The following is a 25391-nucleotide window of genomic DNA, read 5'->3' as shown; positions in this document are numbered from 1 at the left end:
CGAGCAGAACCCATCATTAGCATGGACGCACGTCCCCTGGAATTGTGGTTGAAGCATGAAGGCACATATGAACCTTTAGCGCATCTGGCACGTAGTTACCTTGCGACATCAGCTACAACAGTGCCATGAGAACACCTGTTCTCACTTTCAGGTGACATTGTAACGAAGAACTGGGCTGCATTATCTCCTGCAAATGTAAACAAACTTGTTTGTCTGAGTGACTGGCTGAACAACAAATAGAACTGAGTGGTCTTGCAGGCTCTAAAATTTTACACTTTTATTTTTGAATGCAGGTTTTTTGGTACATAATTCTACATTTGTAAGTTCAACTTTCATGATAAAGAGATTGAACTACAGTACTTGTATTAGGTGAATTGAAAAATACTTCTGTTTTTTACAGTGCAAATACTTGTAATCAAAAATAAATATAAAGTGAGCACTGTTCACTTGGTATTCTGTGTTGTAATTGGAACAATATATTTGAAAATGCAGAAAACATCCAAAAATATTTAAATAAATGGTATATTATTGTTTAATCACAATTAGTTTTTTAAATTGCTTGACAGCCCTAATTAAAACACTAATTTAAATATTAACTAATCTTTTATTATACTAACCAATTAAGTTATCAACTTGCAATAAGTTATTAACTTATTTGCTGTGAGAATATAATATAAAAATCCGTAACACTACGGATAAATGAAACAATGAATTCGCACTACTGTGGCTCTTTTGGGTAATGTTGATCATTAATTTAGCTCCTGAACCACTGAGGTCTGAGGGCTAGTCTACACAAGCACCTCTGCAGTGGCAGCACTTCAACATGTCTTATGGCGTCATGGCAGAGCGCTGGGAGAGCTTGAGTGCTGGGAGGGGCATAGCTCCCAGCGTTGGTGCACTGTTTACACTGGTGCTTTACAGCACTGAAACTTTCTACGCTCAGGGGGGTGTTTTTTCACACCCCCGAGTGAGAAAGTTGCAGTGCTGTAAATTGCCAGTGTAGACAAACCCTGAGTATCACTGCTATAAACCATGCAGTCCCAAGCTTTGCCTTGAGCAGAATTCTATTTCTCAGCACTTCTGAGGATGCTCACACCCTTATTTCAAGAGGCTGTTTTCCTTATAGCCTAGGAGCCCTGAGTGATAAGTGTCTTCCTCTGTGACTGGAATGTTCCTGACATCTAAGATCATTACTCTACTTTACTTCTGCCCCAGAGGGCAATCACCCCTTTTCACCTCAGGTAAGATGTTGTATAGTATTTTGAGGGTGAAGCATTATGCAAATACTATGTATTTGTCATTATATCCCCCAACCCTTTAATCAAGTTTCTTGCGGGCTACAAGAAAAATTCATTTTCATTAGTCTTTTCATTGTCAGATCTTCAGTTCCCTTTTGCCAGTTTGTATCACAATTCTAATGAGATTTAAAATGTTTGTATTCATTTTTGGAGCTTGAATAGAGGGGAAAAAAACTTAGACTGTTTGAAAGTAGAGGAAAAATGCAGGTCAAATTAACCCAACACAGGTAAATGATTTAAACAAGAGTATTTAAAAGTGATACAAGGCTCCCTGAGGCAGTGAAATGGAAAAGCTATAAAGACAGATGAAAATACTAACAAGTTAAGCAAAGATGGCATCTGTGATGGGTTGGATCACAGAAACCCACTTGGGGCTGGCAACTGATGTGCCAAGACTACTTCTGCCCTTGCTTTCTCTGCCAGCTTGGGACTCCAGCACCTTATCTCACTGAGTCAGACATGCCAGTCTGCTCCAACACTGACCCAAAGTCTGAACCACATGCCCCAAAGCTGCTGACTTAACTGAAAGCAACTTAAGCATTCCTGTCTTTAACACTCAGATGCCCAACTCCCGATGGGGTCCAAACCCCAAATAAATCCGTTTTACCCTGTACAAAGCTTATATAGGGTAAACTCATAAATTGTTTGCCCTCTATAACACTGATAGAGAGGTATGCACAGTTGTTCCCTCCCCACCACCCCGCTCAGGTATTAATACATACTCTGGGTTAATTAGTAAAAAGTAAAAAGTGATTTTATTAAATACAGAAACTAGAATTTAAGGGGTTCCAAGTAGTAACAGACAGAACAAAGTGAATTATCAAGTAAAATAAAATAGAATTCGCAAGTCTGTGTCTAATGTGGTAAGAAACTGAATACAGATTAAAAACTTCATCCTTAGAGGAATTCTAGTAAACTTCCTTTTACAGACTAGTCTCCTTCTAGTCTGGGTCCAGCAGTCACTCACACCCCCTGTAGTTACTGTCCTTTGTTCCAGTTTCTTTCAGGTATCTTTGGAGGTGGAGAGGCTCTCTCTTTAGCCAGCTGAAAACAAAATGGAGGGGTCTCCTCAGGGTTTAAATAGACTTTCTCTGGTGGGTGGACACCCCTCACTCCCCCTGTGTAGATCCCAGCTACAATATGGAGTTTTGGAGTCACATGTGCCAGTCACATGTCCATGCATGACTCAGAACTTACAGGTAGCAGCCATGGGTCACATGCTACCTTGAACATCCACAAGTAGACTTCCTATGTGGATTTGAGCATTCCAAGATCCATTGTTCGTTAAGTGTTTCTTGACTGGGCACTTAATTTGCACATTCCTTTCTCAAGAAGCTGACCAAATGCTTTACAAAGGCTATTTAAAAATCAAGCCAGTACACAGCCAATATTCATAACTTCGAATACAAAAATGATACATGCATACAAATGGGATTAATAGATTCAGTAGATCATAACCTTTACAGAGATGTGTCACATGGCATATGTAGCATAAAACATATTCCAGTTATGTCATATATACATTCATAAGCATATTTCCATAAAGCCTTATGGGGTGTGTGGAAGTATAACATTGTATAAGTATAACGTTGTATAAGGGGACATGCTGGATACATTGTATATGAGAGGGCATGCCAAAACATGTTACAAAGTATCTGAGGGAGCACATGTAGGGACAGTTAGCTTTTGAATGGAGAAGGAATTAAGATAGAGCCAGCATGTCTAAGAAGCAGGCATCAGAATGGAAGGTGTGAAGGGCAATTAGTTAAGTTAACTGGAAGCTGTTAAAGGAAATTGTTAAGGGTGGCAGGTAATTGAAGATACGTGACTGGTCTCAGGGATCTCGAAGGGTGGTGACTAAAATCTTTTTCTTCTTTTGTCTGTAACTTCTCTGTAACTTGTTCTCCAAAAAACTGTATAAATTAAAAGACAAGCCCCACTCGGGGGGCTCACTTCTAAATGTATTAGCAGAGCAGCTTTGCTAATAAAACAGAGTGGTCTGATAAATTGTGAGTCTGAGTCAAACTTTGACAGGTGCAGTGTCATAGCATCATTCATTAAAAAGGAGGCCCTCAGCACAAGGGTGAGCAGTAAACCAACAAAATACCTCTGAACCAAAGGACAAGGATTGAAGACCATACATTTTTGTAACAAGCAACTGGCTTTCTAATAGCAACATACAGCACAAAGGCTTAACTTGGAAAACAAAGGTTGGCTCATACCAGGAAGCTCCAAAGCTTATTATGCACGCAATCAGTCACTGAGAGCTCAGGTTAGAAAGGTTACTCTAGGGCAGTGGTTCTACTGTGCCCCTTTCTGAGTCTGATTTGTCCTGCATACCCCCAAGTTTCACCTCACTTAAACTACTAGCTTACAAAATCAGACAAAAATACAAAAGTGTCACAGCGTTCAGTTATTATGGAAAAAATGCTTACTTTTTCAATTTTACCATATAATTATAAAATACATTGATTGGCATATAAATACTGTACATACAATTCAGAGCAGCATTAACAAGTCATTGTATAACATTTTAGTTTGTACGGACGTCACTAGTGCTTTTTATGTAGCCTGCCATAAAAACAGGTAAACATCTAGAGGAGTTGACATACCCCCAGAAGACCTCAGTGTACTTCCAGGCACTAGGGAACTGCACCCACATTCCCCAATACAAAGATCTAAATTGAGGATATATCTACACTGCAAGCACTACAATGGCCCAGCTACAGCACTGAAACTACACCACTGTACCCCTCAAGAGATGGTAGTTAGTTGATGGCACAATTCTTCCATCAACCTAGCTGCGTCTACAGTGGGGGTTAGGTCGACCTAATAATGGTCATGTCGGTAAGGCTGAGTTTGTCACGGAGATCATGGATTCCCTGACTTTCCATGACTTCTGCAGCAGCCGGTGTGCCTGGCGTGGGGGCTGCCTGAGTAGCTCAAGCAGACTGAGCCAGTCGCATTGGCCACAAAGTCTCAGGCCACTGTGCCCTGCCCCCCCTGCCTCCAGCAGCAGGAGTTTGGGTGTGGGAGGGGGCTCAGGGCTGGGGCACAGGAGGGGGTGAGGGCTCTGGGTGGCGCTTACCTTGGGGGGGCTCCTCAGAAGCAGTGACATCCCACTCCTCAGCTCCTAGGCGGAGGCATGGCCAGGCAGCTCTGAACACTGCCTCCGCCTGCAGCCACCACTCCCGCAGCTCCTATTGGCCGCAGTTCCTGGCCAAGGGGAGCTGTGGAGCCAATGCTGCCCAGCCACACCTCTGCCAAGGAGCTGAGAGGGATGTCACCGCTACCGGGGAGGTGGGTGTCCGTCTGTCCCCAGACCACGACACACACACCCCACGAGCACCTGCGGTGCCCCCCAGGCTGCTCCCCCCCCCCCAAGATTTAGTCAGGGGTAATTAGTACAAATCATGGACAGGTCAGAGGCTGTGAATTTTTGTTTACTGCCTGTGACCTGTCCATGACTTATTAAAAATACGCATGACTAAAACCATGGGCAGCAGGTATAATAGGCCAGGAGAGAATCTGCCTCCCCAGCGCTGCCGCTGGACCCCTGGTTGCAGGGTTTGGCAACAAAGATTTTGCTTTATTATGCTGCATGCAGATTCTGGGACTGCCTCCTCAGCCACCCTGCTGGGGCCAGGGCGCCAATCCTGCAGCCAATATAGTGGCTAATGCCAGGTGCCCCAGGGAGAATGAACAGAACAGGTAATCATCAAGTCATCCATTCCCTGTCCCACATTCCCAGCTTCTGGCAAACAGAGGCTAGGGACACTTCAGAGCACGATTTGCATCCCTGTCCAACCTGGCTAATAACCATTGATGGACCTATCATAACTATTCAGTATGATTTCAATAGCTCTTAACTAAGATTTTATTCTCTCTTGCTACAAAAAGATTCTAGAGTCCATAAAAAGCTTTGTTATACAGGTACGGTAAGCCTTAAAAGTCTGGTTTCAGAGTAGCAGCCGTGTTAGTCTGTATCCACAAAAAGAAAAGGAGTACTTGTGGCACCTTAGAGACTAACAAATTTATTTGAGAATAAGCTTTCATGAGCTACAGCTCACAAGTCTGGTGAACAAGAGGAGCAAGCAGTGCAACAGGACTATCATTGAGGCTATAAGGAAGGATAGGTAGTACTACAACAACTAAAGAATGGCTTCCATAGGCTTGGTCTTAACATGCAAGAAAAATTAAATATAGGAAGACTAGGTCTACATTTGGTTGCAATACAATTTGTATTAAAAAAAAGTCAAGCAGAACTGATTTCCCTGAACATTAGTCTGCAATTGTGAAACTTTAAAATTTAGCTATTTACATTCTAATGTATTGTTAAAATTAAGGATATTTGGGGCTTACTGTTTTTAAGGAAGTATTTGTAATAATACTTTGCCCACCTGTCAAAGGATACATTTAAAAACATTTGCTGAGCACTGGGAGATGACATTATCTCTGATTTATGCAGGGTGAAGATGACATACACAGAGAATAAGTAATTTCTCCAAAGTCACACAGCAAAGCAGAGCTGGGATTAGAAGGCCGATGTGCCAACTCCAGAGTATCTTTAAAATCAGATCATACTCACTCCCCCTACCATCTGGCCCACATACTTTTTGAGTCATAGGTCCGAATGCCTCTGGTATTCAGGGATTTGTAGGTGCTTCTAATTCCTTTTGTTAGGGAAAATTTGTTGTGCATTGAAAATCACTGACAAGAGACTAAAAGAGTTTCCCAGGCCTTAGAGGTGCATCATACAAAAGGATGTGTAACTGATTTCCCTTTACAGATCTGTGACCTGGGGGCTCTGTTCAGTACGGTAAAGCTGCAACCCTTCAACTCAGTGATTTTGGTGGCAAAATGGTAGGTGGTGGACATTAGTGACAGTTCCACTTTCAGGTGCAAAACATCAAAGCAGACTGAACATTAGGGAAGTGAAGTACTGTGGTTCCTTCTCTTCCCTTTCATAGGAAGCACACAACAGGCAGCATGCTAACTACTCAGTTTCAGAGTAACAGCTGTGTTAGTCTGTATTCGCAAAAAGAAAAGGAGTACTTGTGGCACCTTAGAGACTAACCAATTAGTCTCTAAGGTGCCACAAGTACTCTTTTTCTTTTTACTCCGTTTAAGATACTTATCCACATCATGCTCAAAGTCGTAGAAGGTGGGTTTTAGATATACCTCTTTTTGTGCAGTTTTTAGTTTAGAAGCATTAGGAGATAGGAACAGTTCTGTGACTTGTACAGCACCATGCTATTTGCTGATTCTGAACAAATGATTAAGAGAGCCTTTATTTCAGTATGCCATACTCACTGGAAATAGTTCCATCAGGTTTTGTGAGTAGTAAGAACAAATAAGCATAGGACCCAATGTCTACTTCCTGCTTAAAACACAGAGGCTTGTCCAGTTTACTGAGTATTCTGTTTTTTCCCTGTTCCATTTAATAGGTTAGATGAGGGGTCGGCAACCTATGGCACGCGTGCCAAAGACAGCACACGAGCCGATTTTTAATGACACGCTGCTGCCTGCCGGGTCCCAGCCAGCTGCCGAACCCAGGCCGGGACCCCGGCAGGCAGCAGCATGCCATTAAAAATCCTGCCCGCCCCAGCCTGCTCTTCTCCGCACCCCCGCCCCTCCTGCGGGGGCAGGGTGAAGAAGCTTGGTCCTGCCAGCTGCTATTGCAGGGCAGGAGAGCTCACCCTCCCTCGCCTCTTCCCCCAGCATGCGGGGTTCCTGCCCCACCTCCTCTCCCTCCCTGCCACCCATCAGCTGATGGCCCTTGCGGGGGAGGGGGAGGAGCGGAGCTGCAACCCACTCGCTGCTTTGGGGAGGAAGCAGAGAAGAGGTGGGGACGGGGCTGTGGGGACGGGGGGGTGTGTGTGTGTGTGTGTGGAATCAGGGCATATCACCTCCAGCCCCCTGCCGTAAGTCGCTCTGGGCACGGCGCTGGGAGCACCCCCATGACCTTAGCCCACCCCCCCAGCCCTCTGCCCTGACCCCTGCACCCGCCTCACACACCCCCAGCCCTGACTCCTGCACTCCCCCCACATACCCAGCCCCCCATGCCCTAACTCCTGCACCCTCATACATCCGCAGCCCCCTTCCCAGACGCCTGCACCCCCCACACATACCCAGGCCCCTCACACCCCATGCCCTGACTCTTGCACCCCCCACATTCCCACCCCCCACCCCTCGCACCAAATGGGAGCTCCTGCCCCCCTCCCCCCCACACTCCTCACACCAAATGGGAGCTGCCCTGGTAAGCACTCCACACCCAAACCTCCTACACCCCAGCCCCCAGCCTGATCCTTCACCTCCAGCCCTGTGCTCAGTGCACTCCCACCCTCAGCTCAGTGCAGAGAGAGAGGAAGAGAATGGGCTAGAACCAGGGAGAAGGTAGGTACCCACTCTATGCGGGCAGGGCCAGGATCCCAGACCAGCCGCCGCCGGCCCGCCGCCGCCGGCCCGCCGCCGCCGGCCCGCCGCCGCCGGCCCGCCGCCGCCGGCCCGGCCCGCCGCCGCCGGCCCGCCCGGCCCGCCGCCGCCGGCCCGGCCCGCCGCCGCCGGCCCGCCCGGCCCGCCGCCGCCGGCCCGCCCGGCCCGCCGCCACCGGCCCGCCCGGCCCGCCGCCACCGGCCCGCCCGGCCCGCCGCCACCGGCCCGCCCGGCCCGCCGCCACCGGCCCGCCCGGCCCGCCGCCACCGGCCCGCCCGGCCCGCCGCCACCGGCCCGCCGCCGGTCTGGGGTTCTGGCTGCCAGCTCCTTGCCAGCCAGGGCACTGGCTGCAGGCCCTGCTCAGCTTGCTGCCAGCCTAGGTGAATGGCACCTCAGGCCGGCACTGAGCTGAGCGGGCCGGCGGCATAAGATCAGCATTTTAATTTAATTTTAAATGAAGCTTCTTAAACATTTTGAAAACCTTGTTTACTTTATGTACAACAAGAGTTTAGTTATATAATATATAGACTTATAGAGAGACCTTCTAAAAAACGTTAAAATGTATTACTGGCACGCGAAACCTTAAAGTGAATAAATGAAGACTCGGCACACCACTTCTGAAATGTTGCTGACCCCTGGGTTAGATGATGCATAACCTAGTAGAAGCTGCAAGATAAGACACTGTTGACTTTCATGAGATTGCAGCAAGAATCCTTAAGACTGTCCCAGCAGCTACCATCTCATGGAAAACTGAAGTAAGAAAAACAAGTTTGTTTAAATCTGAGATGGCTGATTGTCATTTCAGATATTAACCCCTTTGGTAAAATAATTAGCGAGATACCTGTCCAGAGAACAGGCTGTAATGCCAACATGCTAAATGCAAAGAGAAGCCACAATGGTTACCACCACCTGATCTTATGGGAAGATAGCCTACTTTTCAGCATCTGAATGCCAATACTGGAAATGACTCATCACCATTCAAAATGCTGCCATTATTAGGGACCTTAAAATTATCCAAAACCGGGACATGCGATCTCTTCAGCTAATCATGGAGTCAGATTACAGGAAGCCATATTAAGCACTGCAGTCTTTATACATATAAAGCTCTTAAACAACTTCAATGTGAGTCATGGTTGCTCTGCATGTCGTGAGCAAGCCCAAAGGTAGCCATGTTTAAGTCTTCAATAAGGAATTCTTGAACTGCACTCAAACTTCCCCCAATAGAAGTTATTAGCTTCCAAGTAGAGTTTCAAAGTTATTGGTTTTGACCTATAAAATGCTGAGTAATTTGGGACTTTTCTACTTAGACTGTTTCTCTCCATGCAAAACTGTCACAGCTATGATCAGCAGAAGAACTCAAGATACCAGATATCCTGTTGCTGTTTTGTCTACAAAAGAATGCACGTATGTACACATGCAGTTGCAGTGCGCTTGTTCAGGTTGAACTATGCTTCAGCTGTGCAGTAATTCTTCTTGGAACGAGATCTTGTTGATCTAATGCAGCGGTAGTCTAAAATAGGCAGACCCCCATGGGCCAAATCGAGATCACTAGATACTTCTGAATGGACTCTGAAATCTTTTACACTTATTATCATTGTGGTTGTTTTATTATTTTCTCAAGTCTGGACATTGACTATACCCGTCCTAGAAATTTAGACCTTGACAAAAAATTACTGACTATCCCTGATCTAATGGATTATGCAGGATTATTACTATTAAATTATGTTTGCAGAGTGCTTTTCATCTCATAGCAGCACTAAGTAATTTACAAGCTATACTTATACCAAAGGTGGCAAACAACTGACATACAACATGTTGCATGACAATGGAGGGAGAGAGATGCTAGCTAAGGTCAAAAAGAAAAGGAGTACTTGTGGCACCTTAGAGACTAACCAATTTATTTGAGCATGAGCTTTCGTGAGCTACAGCTCACTTCATCAGATGTTTACCGTGGAAACTGCAGCAGACTTTATATACACACAGAAATCATGAAACAATACCTCCTCCCACCCCACTGTCCTGCTGGTAATAGCTTATCTAAAGTGATCAACAGGTGGGCCATTTCCAGCACAAATCCAGGTTTTCTCACCCTCCACCCCCCCACACAAATTCACTCTCCTGCTGGTGCTAGCCCATCCAAAGTGACAACTCTTTACATAATCAAGTCGGGCTATTTCCTGCATAGATCAAGGTTTTCTCACATCCCCCCCACCCCCATACACACACAAACTCACTCTCCTGCTGGTAATAGCTCATCTAAACTGACCATTCTCCAGGTTTAAATCCAAGTTAAACCAGAACATCTGGGGGGGGGGGTAGGAAAAAACAAGAGGAAACAGGCTACCTTGCATAATGACTTAGCCACTCCCAGTCTCTATTTAAGCCTAAATTAATAGTATCCAATTTGCAAATGAATTCCAATTCAGCAGTTTCTCGCTGGAGTCTGGATTTGAAGTTTTTTTGTTTTAAGATAGCGACCTTCATGTCTGTGATTGCGTGACCAGAGAGATTGAAGTGTTCTCCGACTGGTTTATGAATGTTATAATTCTTGACATCTGATTTGTGTCCATTTATTCTTTTACGTAGAGACTGTCCAGTTTGACCAATGTACATGGCAGAGGGGCATTGCTGGCACATGATGGCATAGATCACATTGGTGGATGTGCAGGTGAACGAGCCTCTGATAGTGTGGCTGATGTTATTAGGCCCTGTGATGGTGTCCCCTGAATAGATATGTGGGCACAATTGGCAACGGGCTTTGTTGCAAGGATAAGTTCCTGGGTTAGTGGTTCTGTTGTGTGGTATGTGGTTGTTGGTGAGTATTTGCTTCAGGTTGCGGGGCTGTCTGTAGGCAAGGACTGGCCTGTCTCCCAAGACTTGTGAGAGTGTTGGGTCATCCTTTAGGATAGGTTGCAGATCCTTAATAATGCGTTGGAGGGGTTTTAGTTGGGGGCTGAAGGTGACGGCTAGTGGCGTTCTGTTATTTTCTTTGTTAGGCCTGTCCTGTAGTAGGTAACTTCTGGGAACTCTTCTGGCTCTATCAATCTGTTTCTTTACTTCTGCAGGTGGGTATTGTAGTTGTAAGAAAGCTTGACAGAGATCTTGTAGGTGTTTGTCTCTGTCTGAGGGGTTGGAGCAAATGCGGTTGTATCGCAGAGCTTGGCTGTAGACGATGGATCGTATGGTGTGGTCAGGGTGAAAGCTGGAGGCATGCAGGTAGGAATAGCGGTCAGTAGGTTTACGGTATAGGGTGGTGTTTATGTGGCCATTGTTTATTAGCACTGTAGTGTCCAGGAAGTGGATCTCTTGTGTGGACTGGACCAGGCTGAGGTTGGTGGTGGGATGGAAATTGTTGAAATCATGGTGGAATTCCTCAAGGGCTTCTTTTCCATGGGTCCAGATGATGAAGATGTCATCAATATAGCGCAAGTAGAGTAGGGGCTTTAGGGGACGAGAGCTGAGGAAGCGTTGTTCTAAATCAGCCATAAAAATGTTGGCATACTGTGGGGCCATGCGGGTACCCATAGCAGTGCCGCTGATCTGAAGGTATACATTGTCCCCAAATGTGAAATAGTTATGGGTAAGGACAAAGGTCAGCAGCCCCCACTTTTATAACTATTGCTAGGGGATCTTTTGCTGTCCATGGATCTCAGTTTACCAAGTTACTAGGCTGAAGGGCCAACTTGTCTGGGATTTATAAATATGGATCCAGATTTATCAAACTTTAGTCTTGGCACCATTTAAGGTATCCAACTGCAGTTAGAAATTCCCACTCCGATGAAGTGAGCTGTAGCTCACGAAAGCTTATGCTCAAATAAATTGGTTAGTCTCTAAGATGCCACCAGTACTCCTTTTCTTTTTGCGAATACAGACTAACACGGCTGCTACTCTGAAACCACTCTTGAGATGTGACAGTATGGTAGACCTCAGAGAGAGACAGCCTTAAAAGCTTATAACAAAAGGAAAGAATGGCTATGGCCTCAGAACTACAGACACAAGTTTTTGCTACGAAACTAAAGATGGATAGGAATAGCTTTAACTGTGAGTCAAAACCCAATTACATAGTCAATGCTGCAGGCTACCTTTAATAACTTTTCAGTTGTCATTTTAGTAGCCCTTCTAACAAAGAAATAGAATAACTTCTCATGGGAAATGAATTTAACTTCACTGTAATGATATACCAACAGCAGGTAACTTTCCAGTTCAGAGGCTTATTAGGAAGAGGTCCTGAACAACTATTCCTGCTAACCAGTCTATGCAAGAAGGGATAAGAGTCCAGTGACAGTCACTGTCTGTTAGCATGTTCCTGAAATAGGAAGATGAAAGAAATGCTTCCTTTAGTGTATCATTGTTGGAGGAAACAGCAAGAACATCTAGTCTGTTTTATTAATGCACTCAGCAGCAGACGGTATGAAGATAAAGATACAGCAGGAACTGCTAGACAACAGCTAGGAGGGGCTGGGGAATTCAAGTTAACAGACAGCAACCTGAGAGAATCAAAGAGGTAGGTTCACACACTACAGAAACAGTTATCAGCTTGGAACACTGGGGCCCGATGTTTCCTGATAAGACAATCTTCCTAGACTATTATTAAAAAAAACCCCAAACCACCACCAACATAAAAGCATGCAGTATGGTTTAGGGGCTCTCATACAAACCTCTGTTTCTACAGTATATGACATTCTTTCTGATTTGTAAGTAGGCCTGAAAGCCTTGTTTATGCATATGGACCACTTCTGAATTAACAAAAAATATTCTAATCAAGCTATGTTAACTTTTTCAGGAAAACTAGGGTTTATGGAATGCTATTCACCTGCCTTCCAGAATGTAATTGGTGACCAATCCCAACTGTCATCTAGGGACAAGTCTGAGAGCAAGCTCCAGAAATTATTGACCCTAAGAGTATACGCTCTTCAGGGCAAGGGCCATCTTTTTCTTACATGTTTGTTAAGCTTCTAGCACAACAGGACCCTGATCCATCACTGTGGCTCCTTGGCACTACCGCAGTACAAAGATTGAACACGGCTTTTGGAAATAATGTATAGCTGAAAATATTACAGCAAATATTGCACTCAGCAGTACACATGCAATATGCTAAAGAATGTGAAAAACAAAGCTCTTAAATAATTAGTTTTATTAATACTAATGTGTATTACAGTAGCATAGAAGCTCCAATCATGATCAGGACACCGTTGTTTTTGTACACTGACTAGTACAGATAGACATGTTCCCTGCTGCAAAGACCTTGCAATGTGGCTTAAGAGAGACAAACGGATGTAATAACCAGAGCCTTCTCTACAGCGAATCTTTTGTTAAACTCTTCCAGCAACATTCTACCCCCAGTGCAGCTCCACTGGGGGTTGCTGTGGTGAGAGCTTTTACCAAAGCTCAGCACAGACAAAGCCTTAAATAACTCTGAAATTCCTATGACTGTTAGGCTACCAAGAGCACAAAGTGGGCACTGAGCAATTAGGAGGCTGGATTTTTTTTTTTTTTACATTTTCCCTCCCCATATTGTACATGCAAAGATACACCAGCAATTCTACTGGCCCTCTACCTAATTTAGGTAAGAAAAAAGTATTCCCCAACTATGCAGACTGCAAAAACATGCAGTTTTATGGGTCTTGAATTTATATTCGAGAACAAATGCTTATTCTTAAATGTGGTAACATTGGTATTAGCCCTTTATCTACCATTTATTAATAAGTTATTCCTTGCTGAACTATTTGTAGCACTAGCTAGGCTAAAAATTAACAGTGCAGAGGCACCACACACAATTACAAAACATTTACCCAGAACTGGCAAGTTTTCCAACTGCACATGCCTGGATTGACTGGAGAAAGATTAGACATTATAAAGTATCGCTTAACCAGAAATTGAGTATTGAGTGTTTCTCTCTATATACTATCTCAGAAATGTGAAATTATTTTGAGGCTTCAAAAGAGGAGGATTTGTAGATTTTAAGACTAGAAGGGACCATTATGATCATGTAGACTGATGTCCTGCAAAACACAGGCCATAGAATAAAAACAACTAGGCATCCTTGTGGCACCTTAGAGACTAACAAATTAGTCTCTAAGGTGCCACAAGGACTCCTTGTTGTTTTTGCAGATTCAAACTAACAGGACTGCCACTCTGAAACCTGAGACCATAGAATGTCACACAGGAATTCCTGCATCCAGCCTATACCTTCTGGTTGAGTTACAGCCTTTTGTTTTTGTTTTTAAACCAAAGATTTCCATTCTTGGTTTACAATCTTCAGGCGATGAAGAATGTACTACAACCCACAGTAAATTATTCCAGTGGTTAACCGGGATGATTTAACTTCAAGAGAACTAGCTTCTAAAATACATACTGTTCATTTGAGTGTACCTTTCATCCATGGACCTCAAAGTTGCATACACTAAATCTCAACCTCTCTGATGTAGCTGAGTTGTTTTATGATTAAACATATAAACTGGGAGCCAGAATTCTAATCCTAGCTCTGGTACATACTTGATGTGTGACCCCAGGTAAGTAATCCCCCCAAGGGTAAACTATGTCCTGGATCTTCCATCTACAAGATGAAGGAATAACAACTCCTTGCCATAAATTAGTATGATCATACAGTGCTATGAAGGTGTAAGGTTGCTGTGTTTAACATATTAGTAGCGAAGTGAATACTGTCATTTTCTGAATGACGAACAGGCACATAATTTAAACAACTTGTCTACTGTCACTACCAAGCCAGTCAGAAATAAAATCCAGTCCTGATTCCCAGTCTCCTGCTATAATTACTAAACCTTTTCTCACAAAAAGTGACACGCCTGGGAGAAAAATAATATGGAGCACATCAAACATTTGCCTAAATTAATGATTACCCTTCCTAGCAAGATTCTGATCCTCTTATTTTAAAGTAATTAGAGCTCATGAAGAGATGCAATTCCACATTAGCCTGTCTCTTGTTTACATTCCTTCCCTCCCGCTTCACAACTATGCAGATGTCATTGTCTCTCCATTTACTGTAATCAATCAAGGAGAGAGTTAAGAAACCAGACTAACTTCTTGCTAGGGACTCTCTTTCCCCAGGGCCAGTAACACTGTCTCTAAGAGGAAGGAATACATTAGCTGCGGATTAGGACTTATGGGCATTACACAGTTAAGTCTATAATGCTACAGACTTTCTCTTCAATGAGCCGAGTACCAATATCAGTAACCAACACCTTATCTCTTCTTAACGGGGCATCACCTACAGACTTGTTGAGAACCTGAACCCTAGCAAATGCTTACAGTTCAGCATGCAGGAAACAACAGCAAGAGCCATGTCAGAGTCCCAACCACCACCTCAGAACTGCTTTTACTTTTTAAGACCTTTATAAATCCCGGTCATTCACTGAGCACTGATTCCTCACTATCCTTAGGCAAAGTGGGATCTTTACTTAATTTACAGAGCCATCTGCTTTCAATAAACAAGTTTCTGGGGAGAAAAGGAGGGATCCATGCTCTTCATTAAATGCAAGAGATCCAGCTAGTTAGTTCCTGTGATGTTGCAGTCTATGTGATTTTATAAAAATATGCTAATGAGTGTGAATATAATGTAACTGGAATGTGCTTCATGCAAAAGGTCTCTTGTAAGGTATCATTACAAAGCTTATAATCTACTGAGTGTGGTCATCCTATTTGTAAAAAGAAAAGGAGAACTTGTGGCACCTTAGAGACTAACCAATTTATTTGAGCATAAGCTTTCGTGAGCTACAGCTCACTACAGTATCCATCCGATGAAGTGAGCTGTAGCTTACGAAAGCTTATGCTCAAATAAATTGGTTAGTCTCTAAGGTGCCACAAGTACTCCTTTTCTTTTTGCGAATACAGACTAACATGGCTGTCACTCTGAAACCCATCCTATTTGTATGACTGTATCATTCTTGTACCTGAAACTAGAAATATGAAATATAACTCTGAGGGCCTACTGTAATTATGCAAAGTGTGGGCCATTAATGGTGGTTTGGAATCTTGATGGCTCCCATTAACCAGGATTACTGACTGTAGATGGCATCCAATGAAGTGAGCTGTAGCTCACGAAAGCTTATGCTCTAATAAATTTGTTAGTCTAAGGTGCCACAAGTACTTCTTTTCTGTTTTACTTGTAAGTCTTCCTGTATACATGTGTGCTGGCAAGTGGGTAATGGAAGTCTTACAGTGACATGTGATCATGGCACCTGAACTGGAATCCATCTTTAACCTAGTGCTTTTCCATTGAGGAGGGTTGGAACCCAGAGGGACAAAGGAATCCCGCCTTATGCAAAAGATATATAAGTGGGTAGATCAGAAAAAGAGGGCGGACATCATGAGGAATCCCCTAGCTACCATCTGAGCTGGAATAAGGGCTGTACCAGGGGAAAGGATTGTGCCCAGACTAGGAAGGTGTCCAGTCTGTGAAAGAAACTTATTGAAACATCTCTAAGGGTGAGTTTTTACCTGTATTTAGTTTTATTACTGTATTAGACAGACTTGTGTGTTTTATTTTATTTTGCTTAGTAATTCACTTTGTTCGGTCTGTTACTACCTGGAAACACTTAAACCCTACTTTCTGTAATTAATAAAATCACTTTTTAGTTATTAACTAACCCAGAGTATGTATTAATACCGGGGGGGGGGGGAGGGAGGAGGAGAGAACAGCTGTGCATCTCTATCAGTGTTATAGAGGGCGAACAATTTAGGAGTTTACCCCGTATAAGCTTTATACGGGGTAAAACGGATATATTTAGGGTTTGGACCCCATTGGGAGTTGGGCTTCTGAGTGTTAAAGACAGGAACACTTCTTAACTTGCTTTCAGCTAAGTCTGCAGCTTTTGGGGCACGTGGTTCAGACCCTGGGTCAGTGTTGGAGCAGACTGGCATGTCTGGCTCAGCAAGACAGGGTGCTGGAGTCCTAAGCTGGTAGGGAAAGCAAGGGCAGAAGTAGTCTTGGCACACCAGGTGGCAGTCCCAAGGGGGTTTCTGTGAGCCAAACAATCACAGTAAACAAGTTCTGGGGAGAAAAGGAGGGATCCATGTTCTCCATTAAATGCAAGAGGTCCATCTAGTTAGTTCCAACTACCACCCCATTCCTCAGGCCAGGTGGTGGCAAGAGTGCCACTGAGGCAAAAACCTTTTAAGAGAGCACCAAATGCCACTAAAGGAATGCTCAGGTCAATCCAGTCAGCCTCAATAGATCTAAGAAGGGGTCTCCTGAACTCCTGGACCAGGGGAGGGTGTATGTAGAACATCATTCATTCCCCTCCCCGAAACAAGCAAGCACCACGTTTTTAGACAGTCTTTCAGTTTCACCTTCAAGTTCCAGATACCAAGAAAATCATACAGGAGGGGAAGCTAAATTTGAGCTATTTTCTGCACTTCTTCAAAATAAAACCACTACATTTATTCACATGGTGTTTCTAGCTGTGTTGACCTTTGCAGGCCCAAAATTCAGACACTCTGGAGCAGGCTGCTACATTCAGGGAAGAATAGACAACAGAAATCATTTTAAAAAAAAATTAAGCCACTATCTATATCACATTCAATTTAAAGAAAAATAGCATTTGGACTTGTTAGTCCTTTAAATTAGAAAAAGATTATCTATGCCCAGGAGAGATTACAAATTATTTTTAGCCTGGAAGATTTTAGCAGACTAATGGGTTTATCTGGTTTGGTGGATTAAATAAAGCCCTACCATACAATCCAATCCTAGCTTTCTAACCAAGTTTTAGCACCCCAACCATAAGAATTAAACAGTGTATGGCATGCACTAATTTGGGACATTCCACATTTCTCAGACAGGAGTAAGATACTTGATATACTTCTCAGCAGTGCAGTTTCAATTCACTACTGGTGAAGATTAAATGAATCTAAGATGTTAGCACAACAAAGTAGGAGCTGTGGCTGCAACTGAACTATTCTTATGGAGGCCAAATATTTGTGTTTCTGGTCTGTAGTTAGATAATAGGTGTCTTGCCCCTATCAGGGGTCTACGTTTAATTCAAATTCTGATTAAGTTCCTTTACCTAATGAGAAAAGTATAGACTTAACTGATTAACATTCAAGTCTCATGCAAGAATGTTAAAGTTAATAATGCAAAAGGAAAGCACACACCCTAAATTCTCCAGTTCAAGTGCAAGTCTTGCCGTTATTTTTTTTTTAAAAAACATGGAAATTGAACATATTTGCTCTACAGTCACTGAAACACAAATGGGACCTCACAATGACATTTTTAAGAGTAGAACCAGGCCGTAAAAATATTTGAATATTCTTTCCATCTCCAAAACTTGGGTTGAAAAATTCTGTGCCAAAGCCAAAAGGGATTGTGAGACAGTGCACACAGCTTGGAGGGTTGCACTGTTTGCCTTCAGTGTGGCAAAATTGAAGAAAATTTGAGATTCAGCCTCTAACTTCAACATCCACTCAAAGTGCAGCAGCAGTCAAAAAAGCGAACAGAAGGTTGGAAATCATTAAGAAAAGGATAGATAAGACGACAGAAAATAGCATATTGCCCGTATATAAATCCATGGTACGCCCACATCTTGAAAACTGTGCGCAGATGTGGTCGCTCCATCTCAAAAATGGTATATTGGATTTGGAAAAGGTTCAGAAAAGGGCAACAAAAATGCTTAGGAGTATGGAACAGCTGCTGTATGAGGAGAGATAAATAAGACTGGGACTTTTCTGCTTGTAAAACAGATGACTAAGGTTTCAGAGTAGCAGCCGTGTTAGTGTGTATCTGCAAAAAGAACAAGAGTACTTGTGGCATCTTAGAGACTAAGGGGGGATATGATAGAGGTCTATAAAATCATGACTGGTGTGGAGAAAGTAAATAAGGAAGTGTTATTTACTCTCTCATAACACAAGAACTAGAGGCCACCAAACAAAATTAATAGGCAGCAGGTTTAAAACAAAAAAAGGAAGTATTTTTTAAACACACAACATGCAGTCCACCTGTGGAACTCCTTGCCAGAGGATGTTGTGAAGTCCACGACTATAACGGTTCAACAACGAACTAGATAAATTCATGGAGAATAGGTCCATCAATGGCTATTAGCCAGGATGGGCAGGGATGGTGTCCCTAGCCTCTATTTGCCAGAAGCTGGGAAAGGGCAACAGGGGATGAATCACTTGATTACCCCTTCTGTTCATTCCCTCTGGGGCACCTGGCATTGGCCACTGTCAGAAGACAGGATACTTGGCTAGATGGACCTCTGGTCTGACCCAGTATGGCTGTTCTTATATTCTTATGTTGTGGTTCATATGCAGTAACAACACTATTCCTATTTCACAGAAACATGTTTATTCCCTAAAAGCAATATAAAAATCTAAACAAAAAAATCTCCTTCCAAAGTGTCAAACCCTCATACTGGGGCTAAAGAGTTGAGACCCAACTGTGGCATGGAGCTCAAAATTTCATATAAGATTCTGATTTCAAGGCAGAGGCAATTAACCTAGTAAACCTTAGTATAGCTTCAAGGCTCCTTTATGGCAATGGGACTTTAACTTTGTTTATCTTAACTGCACCTAATGACTCATCCTCCCCTTATTTACTTTAGTCATTGTGAAACATGGTGAAAAATGAAAAGGAGTACTTGTGGTACCTCAGAGACTAACAAATTTATTAGAGCATAAGCTTTGGTGAGCTACAGCTCACTTCATTAGATGCAGTAAAGTGAGCTGTAGCTCACGAAAGCTTATGCTCTAATAAATTTGTTAGTCTCTAAGGTGCAACAAGTACTCCTTTTCTTTTTACGGATACAGACTAACACGGCTGCTACTCTGAAACCTGTCACGGTGAAAAATAAAAGTGACATTTCAATATGCATTTTTTTTCTAAATCTTTTCAGTCCTCCAGCTTGAAATTTGTTAAAAAGTTTCACTGTTGGATTCACACCACTTCTAATTTTTTGAAGGATTTATTTTATTTTTTAATCACATGGATGATTGTGCCAACATCTTGGTGCCCCTTGTCAAAAAAATGGGTCACTTATTTTTCACAATCTAATAGAAACTTCCTGTTGGGAAGACATTCCCCACAGAACATCAGAACTAAAACTGCAGAGTAAACCTATGACCCAAAACAATTTCAGACTTCTGGTCTACTTCACTACAGCAGATTTTCCTGTAAGCAAGGTCCACTATACTTATGGAAAGTTTAAAAAAAAAGTTTGGCTTCAAAACAAAAAACGCATTTAACAATGTATTGAGGTTAACAGACTAAGTTACTTCTAGATTTAAAATCAAATGATTGTGTCCCAAATGCAGTTACAAAAATCATACAAAGTACCCAGATGCTGCATAAGATTTCAGAGGAATTCTTATTGTCTGACATTATTAAAGACTGCAACTCTAACAAAACTGCTGCAACTGCTATAACAGGAGAAAGATGCAACCTTGATGCTCTAGTACTATACTTAAAAATAAAGGAAGGCTGTCCCCAGTTACTCCCTTTGCTAAAATGCAGTCAAATACTTTAGCTTGATAGCTAGTCTCAGAGCTGGCATTTTCAGGGATTTGATCCATTTCAAATAAGGCAATGAGCTTATCCCTTGATTAAATACATAGCATAATCCACCAAAATCTTGTTAGCTGAGAAGCAAGTCAATCGTCTTGCTAGTCATAGGTGGTGTTTTATTTTGCTGCCAGGAAAGCACGGAAGCCATCTTACTACTTGAAACTACACCTGAGAAAGTCACCTGCATATTACTGCAAAGGAGGAAGTGCTGAGCAAACAATTCTGAGCAGAAGTTTCAACGTTTACTAAAACACCACAATTCAGTGCATCTGCTCCAAGGAGGTTTAGATTGTGGATTTCTTTTATAATCCTACAAAATGTGATCTATATCTGCAAGAGACAGCAGTCAATGAAAAGATTCAGATTCATCTCAGCACAGGCAACATAGATTGCCTATAGACTACTTCCTTCAGTGACTGGGGTCTCAATGGCTCTTTGGTGTCTCTTAACTTGGTCAACATTAGGGATTCCACTGTTTACCTCTTAGTTAGGATTTCCAACCGATTCACTGAATACAATGAGGGGCAAAGGGGGACCACAATTTTATTGATAAAGAATGGGATTTTTATGGGCATGTAACTTTCAGCCTGATACTGTTCTCTTTCCAAGTATAAACTAATCAATACAGAAAGCAGCTGGTATTTAATAGAGGGGAAAACTGAAAGCAAAAATTATGCATTTTTAAGATAATCATCAGTAAGGCCTGTTCTCCACGTAAAAGCTGTACTGGTAAAAACTATGTTGGTTAGGGGCATGATTTTTTTTAATCAAAATGGTCATATCACTAAAAGCCCTGGTATGGACACAGTTGAACCAGTATAAAGATGCTTTATACCAGTGCAACATTCCCCTTCCTGTACATAAATAGCTATGATGTGTAAAACACCTTCATCCCAAGGACTGTGTTCACACTAGGAGAAGCGTACGGCTGTCTTGGTACAGTTAAAGCAGTTCAGCTTTCTAGTGTGGACAATGCCTAAGTCTTTCTCTTCTACCGCATTTACCAGAAACCCCAGGGATGCTGGTGTGCAAGCAGAATTAGCTGACTCTTAGCTCCTCTTCCATGTTGTGAGGTGCATATAGGCTGAGGAGCAGGGAGACAGTCCACTCTGGGGATTCCAGTGTCAGTCACGGACATTAAATAAATGATAAAACACAAACTCATAAAAGTCTGTTTTAAGCAATCTGACTAAAATCCCTCGCCCTCTCAGTTGCTTACCCTTCATTTCTTTGGCTCTTGTGAGGTCATCCTTTCAACAGTACACCAGTTAGGGTCTTCCAAACTGGACAAGATGGGTTTCTACTGGTAAAAATAATCACAAATTCTCTCTTTTTAAGCTTCTAAAGAAATAAGGCACAACCCCTCTTTTTCCCCCCTGCAGGTCACTTAACATGTTTTTAGCATCTCTGCCCTTACAGTACAATTCTATTCTGAACAGAGCTCCATGCTTCAGTAATTTCTGCAACAATGAACTCAGTTTACCTTCAAGAACCAAGCTGGGGTCTTTTCTTCTCACTCTTCACCAGCAAAGGTTCTGCAGGCCAAATTATGTCCTCTCTATCTGTCCCGTAAAGCTAATATCTTCATTGGGGCTGCACAAGCTATAATTGAGTGGAAATTAACAACCAACTCTATTGATCATGCAGAAGAAGGGGCAAAATCCAGTTCACTGACAGTTGTGTTGGCTCAGAAGAACTAGCAGAAATAATAAAAAGATAATGACTCACAACAATGTTGCACTAAGTCAGCAGATAATGTATTGATGCATGCATCAGTACCTAACAGATCTGTTGACAAAGGTACAAATTTGTTTATAAATTAAAGTCTGAAAGTAGCTAAACAGGCACATAGAGAATTAAATACTTTCAAAATAAGCACAGTATATTTTTTGAGGCCTCAGATAAATGAAGTGTAAGTTTCCCATCCAAAAGAAGGCTCTATTCTCAGAATAGGCCTATTTAAAAGGAAATCGCTTTTGCACCAAAATGTTGTATATAAGGCATCTGTTCTCAGCCTTCAGTCTCCACTACAGAGTTTGCAAGCTGCCTTATGTCAACCTAACTCTAAGGCCTGGTCAACACTGGGGGAGGGAGGGACGGGGACACGACAAATCGATCTAAGATACGTAACTTCAGCTACATGAATAACGTAGCTGAAGTCGATGTACTTAGATTTACTCACCATGGTGTCTTCACCGCAGCGAGTCGACTGCTGCCGCTCCCCTGTCAACTCCGCCTGCGCCTCTCACCGAGATGGAGAGCCAGAGTCGATGGGAGAGCGCTCGGGGGTCAACTGCTGCCTGCCGATCCGGTGGGTGGGTAGTATAGACATACCCTAAGTGTCTACACTAAAATGCAGCTCTCATCGATGTAACTCACCCACTACACTTACTTAACTCCCCTCCACGAGAGGCATAGTGCTTAAGTCAACGTAGTTAGGTCAACGCAATGTCAGTGTAGATACTGCATTGCTTACATTGACTGTTGTTGCCTTTCAGAAGCCATCCCACAATGCCCCAAACTGATAGTTAAATAGATGCAAGCACTCCTGGTGAGGACATGAACAGTTGACACATGGAGCGTAGCGTGGACATGCAAAGCAAGTTTAATTACTGTGGTAGCTGTAAGTCAAAGTTACTTAGGTCGACTTAATTTTGTAGTGTAGACTTGCCCTCAGGAATGTAACTGCATGCTAGGTATTTTTGCAGTGAAGTGTTTTGAATGGAAGACACACTTTAAAGTCTGAGATACTTTGAAATCTGAGGTCCTGAAGAGTCATACTCCTCCCTGCTTCTCAAACAGTTTTCCAAGTGTAAATATTGCAGCTACATAAATACTGCTCCCACGTTGCAGTAACCACACCCAGTTAACCTGAGTCTAATCATGTGAGCTGGGAAATGGAAATAAATCCAAGCTTCTATGCAGCATTATCAGTACTGATACTGGTTAATGCTGTCAGCCAGACACTGACAGCTACTGAAAGGATTTAAAATTTATTTAACAAACTTAGTATATTATGTGGGTTTTGTTATCTCAATGACCTTGAAGAGCCCAGAAACTGACGAACAATCCTACAGATAGGCGTAAAGAAAAACTTCAAAGGACAATTTTAAAACAAAGAAGGAGACAACTTGTATCTTTTAATCAGATACACCATAGCGGTTCTTCTTGAATACACTCGCCTACACAGTATGCAGGGCTCTCTAACCATCCGCTGGAGAGACAGCAATGTACCTTCGGCATTTGTATCTCCAGCTGGAGTATCTAGGGAAGGGCTTCCTGCAGACTAACCCTGCATGATAAATGACTGCACTTCAGCACTGCAGAGGGATTTCACTGCTTTGGAGACTGCTGCTATAACAGACTTCTCTGACTCAGTAGCTGAAAGGGACGCTGGGAAGGAAGCACCAAAAAAAAAAAAGTCATGCATTATTAATACTGACTCTGGCAGCAAGGCATGAATTGGAAAAACACTGAAGAAAACATATGACTGCAGAACAAGATGACAAAGCTACATCCATTTAAGCATTTCACACCATCCTGTTTATATTTCCCATTCGGAATGTGGCTATATATTAGATACTTCAGTCTGGAGTCACACCCCCAGGGGAAAGGGACACATACTTATATCACCCAGCTTTTAGAGTATCTGTCACAGTGCCTCTGATCAGCAGGTGACTGCACCTTTGCTGCGAGGGACCGTAGTACTTTATTTCCCCTAGATTATCTGGCTCAGCCTCGAAACTGAAAACACAGGAGTTGGCACTGGGTATGGCCCACTCCTTACATATGGAGTCATGCTGCTTTGATTTGGGCTTTTCCCATTTTGATATGTCTGTTTTGACTATTTTTAACTGCATTATGTGTCAGCCTGGGGCACCATACAGTTATTTTCCTTAATTTGCCTTCTATTCCACTACTAAATCCCATTCCAGGCTCATGACCCCCAGCTCTCCGTCCCAATCCTGCCCAAGAAGCCCATTATGTCATGAGCTTGAAGCACTGCTTTAGCCACACTGCAGACAGCTCTGTTTTGAACACTGACTAGTTTTATATACGGAGTAGTAGACAGTTTATAGAAGAAAATCACATTTTCTTCTTCAAGGTCACACATTTCAGAGTAGCAGCTGTTTAGTCTGTATCCGTAAAAAGAAAAGGAGTACTTGTGGCACCTTAGAGACTAACCAATTTATTTGAGCATAAGCTTTTGTGAGCTACAGCTCACTTCACCGGATGCTATGCAACATATGCAAGACTGCCACTGAAAACTACAGGAACTTGTGGAAGAAATAATGCAGGTCAGCCCCAAGTTTAGAATTGGCAATAAAATATTAGACAAAAATACCAGAAAGTTGGTTTGTTATTGGCCAGTTCAATACCCTCAGCTGTGGAAGAAAAAATATCAAACAAACAAAAAACCACCAATCTTGATTTTCCTTTCAGTTCTCTCTAGATCCTAAAAATCCACAGGCATGTCGTCACAATAGATGGCAGATTATCAACATTACCAAAGAGATGAGCAAAATACATCATCTGTACATTATTCACATGCAAGAGGATGATAATCTCAGCCAAAAGGCCCTAATGAAATAGCAGGTGCTGAAATACATACAGGTGCTCCCCTCACACACAGGGTGCACAAGCAGGACACAATAACCACTTGACTACCCAGTGACTGCAGTTAGGGTTTTTATTGTTTTTGTTCTTCTGTAGGTCTTGTACCTTTTTCCTAAGTGCTGTGTGTTAACACACACACTTTTCTTGCTTCACCCTACACCTAGACATTTAGCATGACAGGTACTGACACACAGCAACACTACAGCAGGTTAGCACAAGAAGCAATGAAGACAACTAATTCAATGCGGATACAAAGTTGTCATTGCAATGTCTATGTAAGCCACTGAGTCTTCCTAATTTTCATAGGGGCCCAAAAATCTCTTCTTGTAAGGAAAGAAATTCAGCTGCCTATTGACAGATTTAAACATTCAACAGAAGGGCCAAGAACATACTGTGCGGATGGCTATACTGTAATTAGACACTTGCGGATGGTCTGTGCCAGCTGACTCGGGCTCATGGGGTTTGGAGTAAAGAGCTGTTTAATCGTGGTGTTGACGTTTGGGCTCAGGCTCTCTTAATCCTCCCCC

At 42.8% G+C, this 25391-nt stretch overlaps 1 protein-coding gene across 3 annotated transcripts in view; it reads right to left on the bottom strand.

Annotated features, from left to right (window-relative positions):
• B4GALT5 (beta-1,4-galactosyltransferase 5) overlaps positions 1-25391 on the bottom strand; it is a 67368-nt gene that overhangs the window by 24485 nt on the left and 17492 nt on the right. The window contains exons 1-3 of one of the 3 annotated variants that reach the window (XM_073309461.1): positions 22430-24443; positions 21731-21943; positions 21467-21550 (exon numbers count right to left, since the gene is read on the bottom strand). The exons of 1 other annotated variant lie outside the window; for it this stretch is intronic. In XM_073309461.1, coding sequence (XP_073165562.1) covers positions 21467-21473 — 7 coding nt within the window. In that variant the 5' untranslated portion in view covers positions 21474-21550; positions 21731-21943; positions 22430-24443. Of the gene's footprint in view, positions 1-21466; positions 21551-21730; positions 21944-22429; positions 24444-25391 lie in introns of those variants that run through there. One more of the 3 variants, XM_073309462.1, reaches the window with a different exon arrangement.

Source organism: Lepidochelys kempii, chromosome 13, assembly GCF_965140265.1.
Source record: "Lepidochelys kempii isolate rLepKem1 chromosome 13, rLepKem1.hap2, whole genome shotgun sequence".
Taxonomy (NCBI): domain Eukaryota; kingdom Metazoa; phylum Chordata; order Testudines; family Cheloniidae; genus Lepidochelys; species Lepidochelys kempii.
This window is presented reverse-complemented; position numbering and strand designations above follow the sequence as displayed.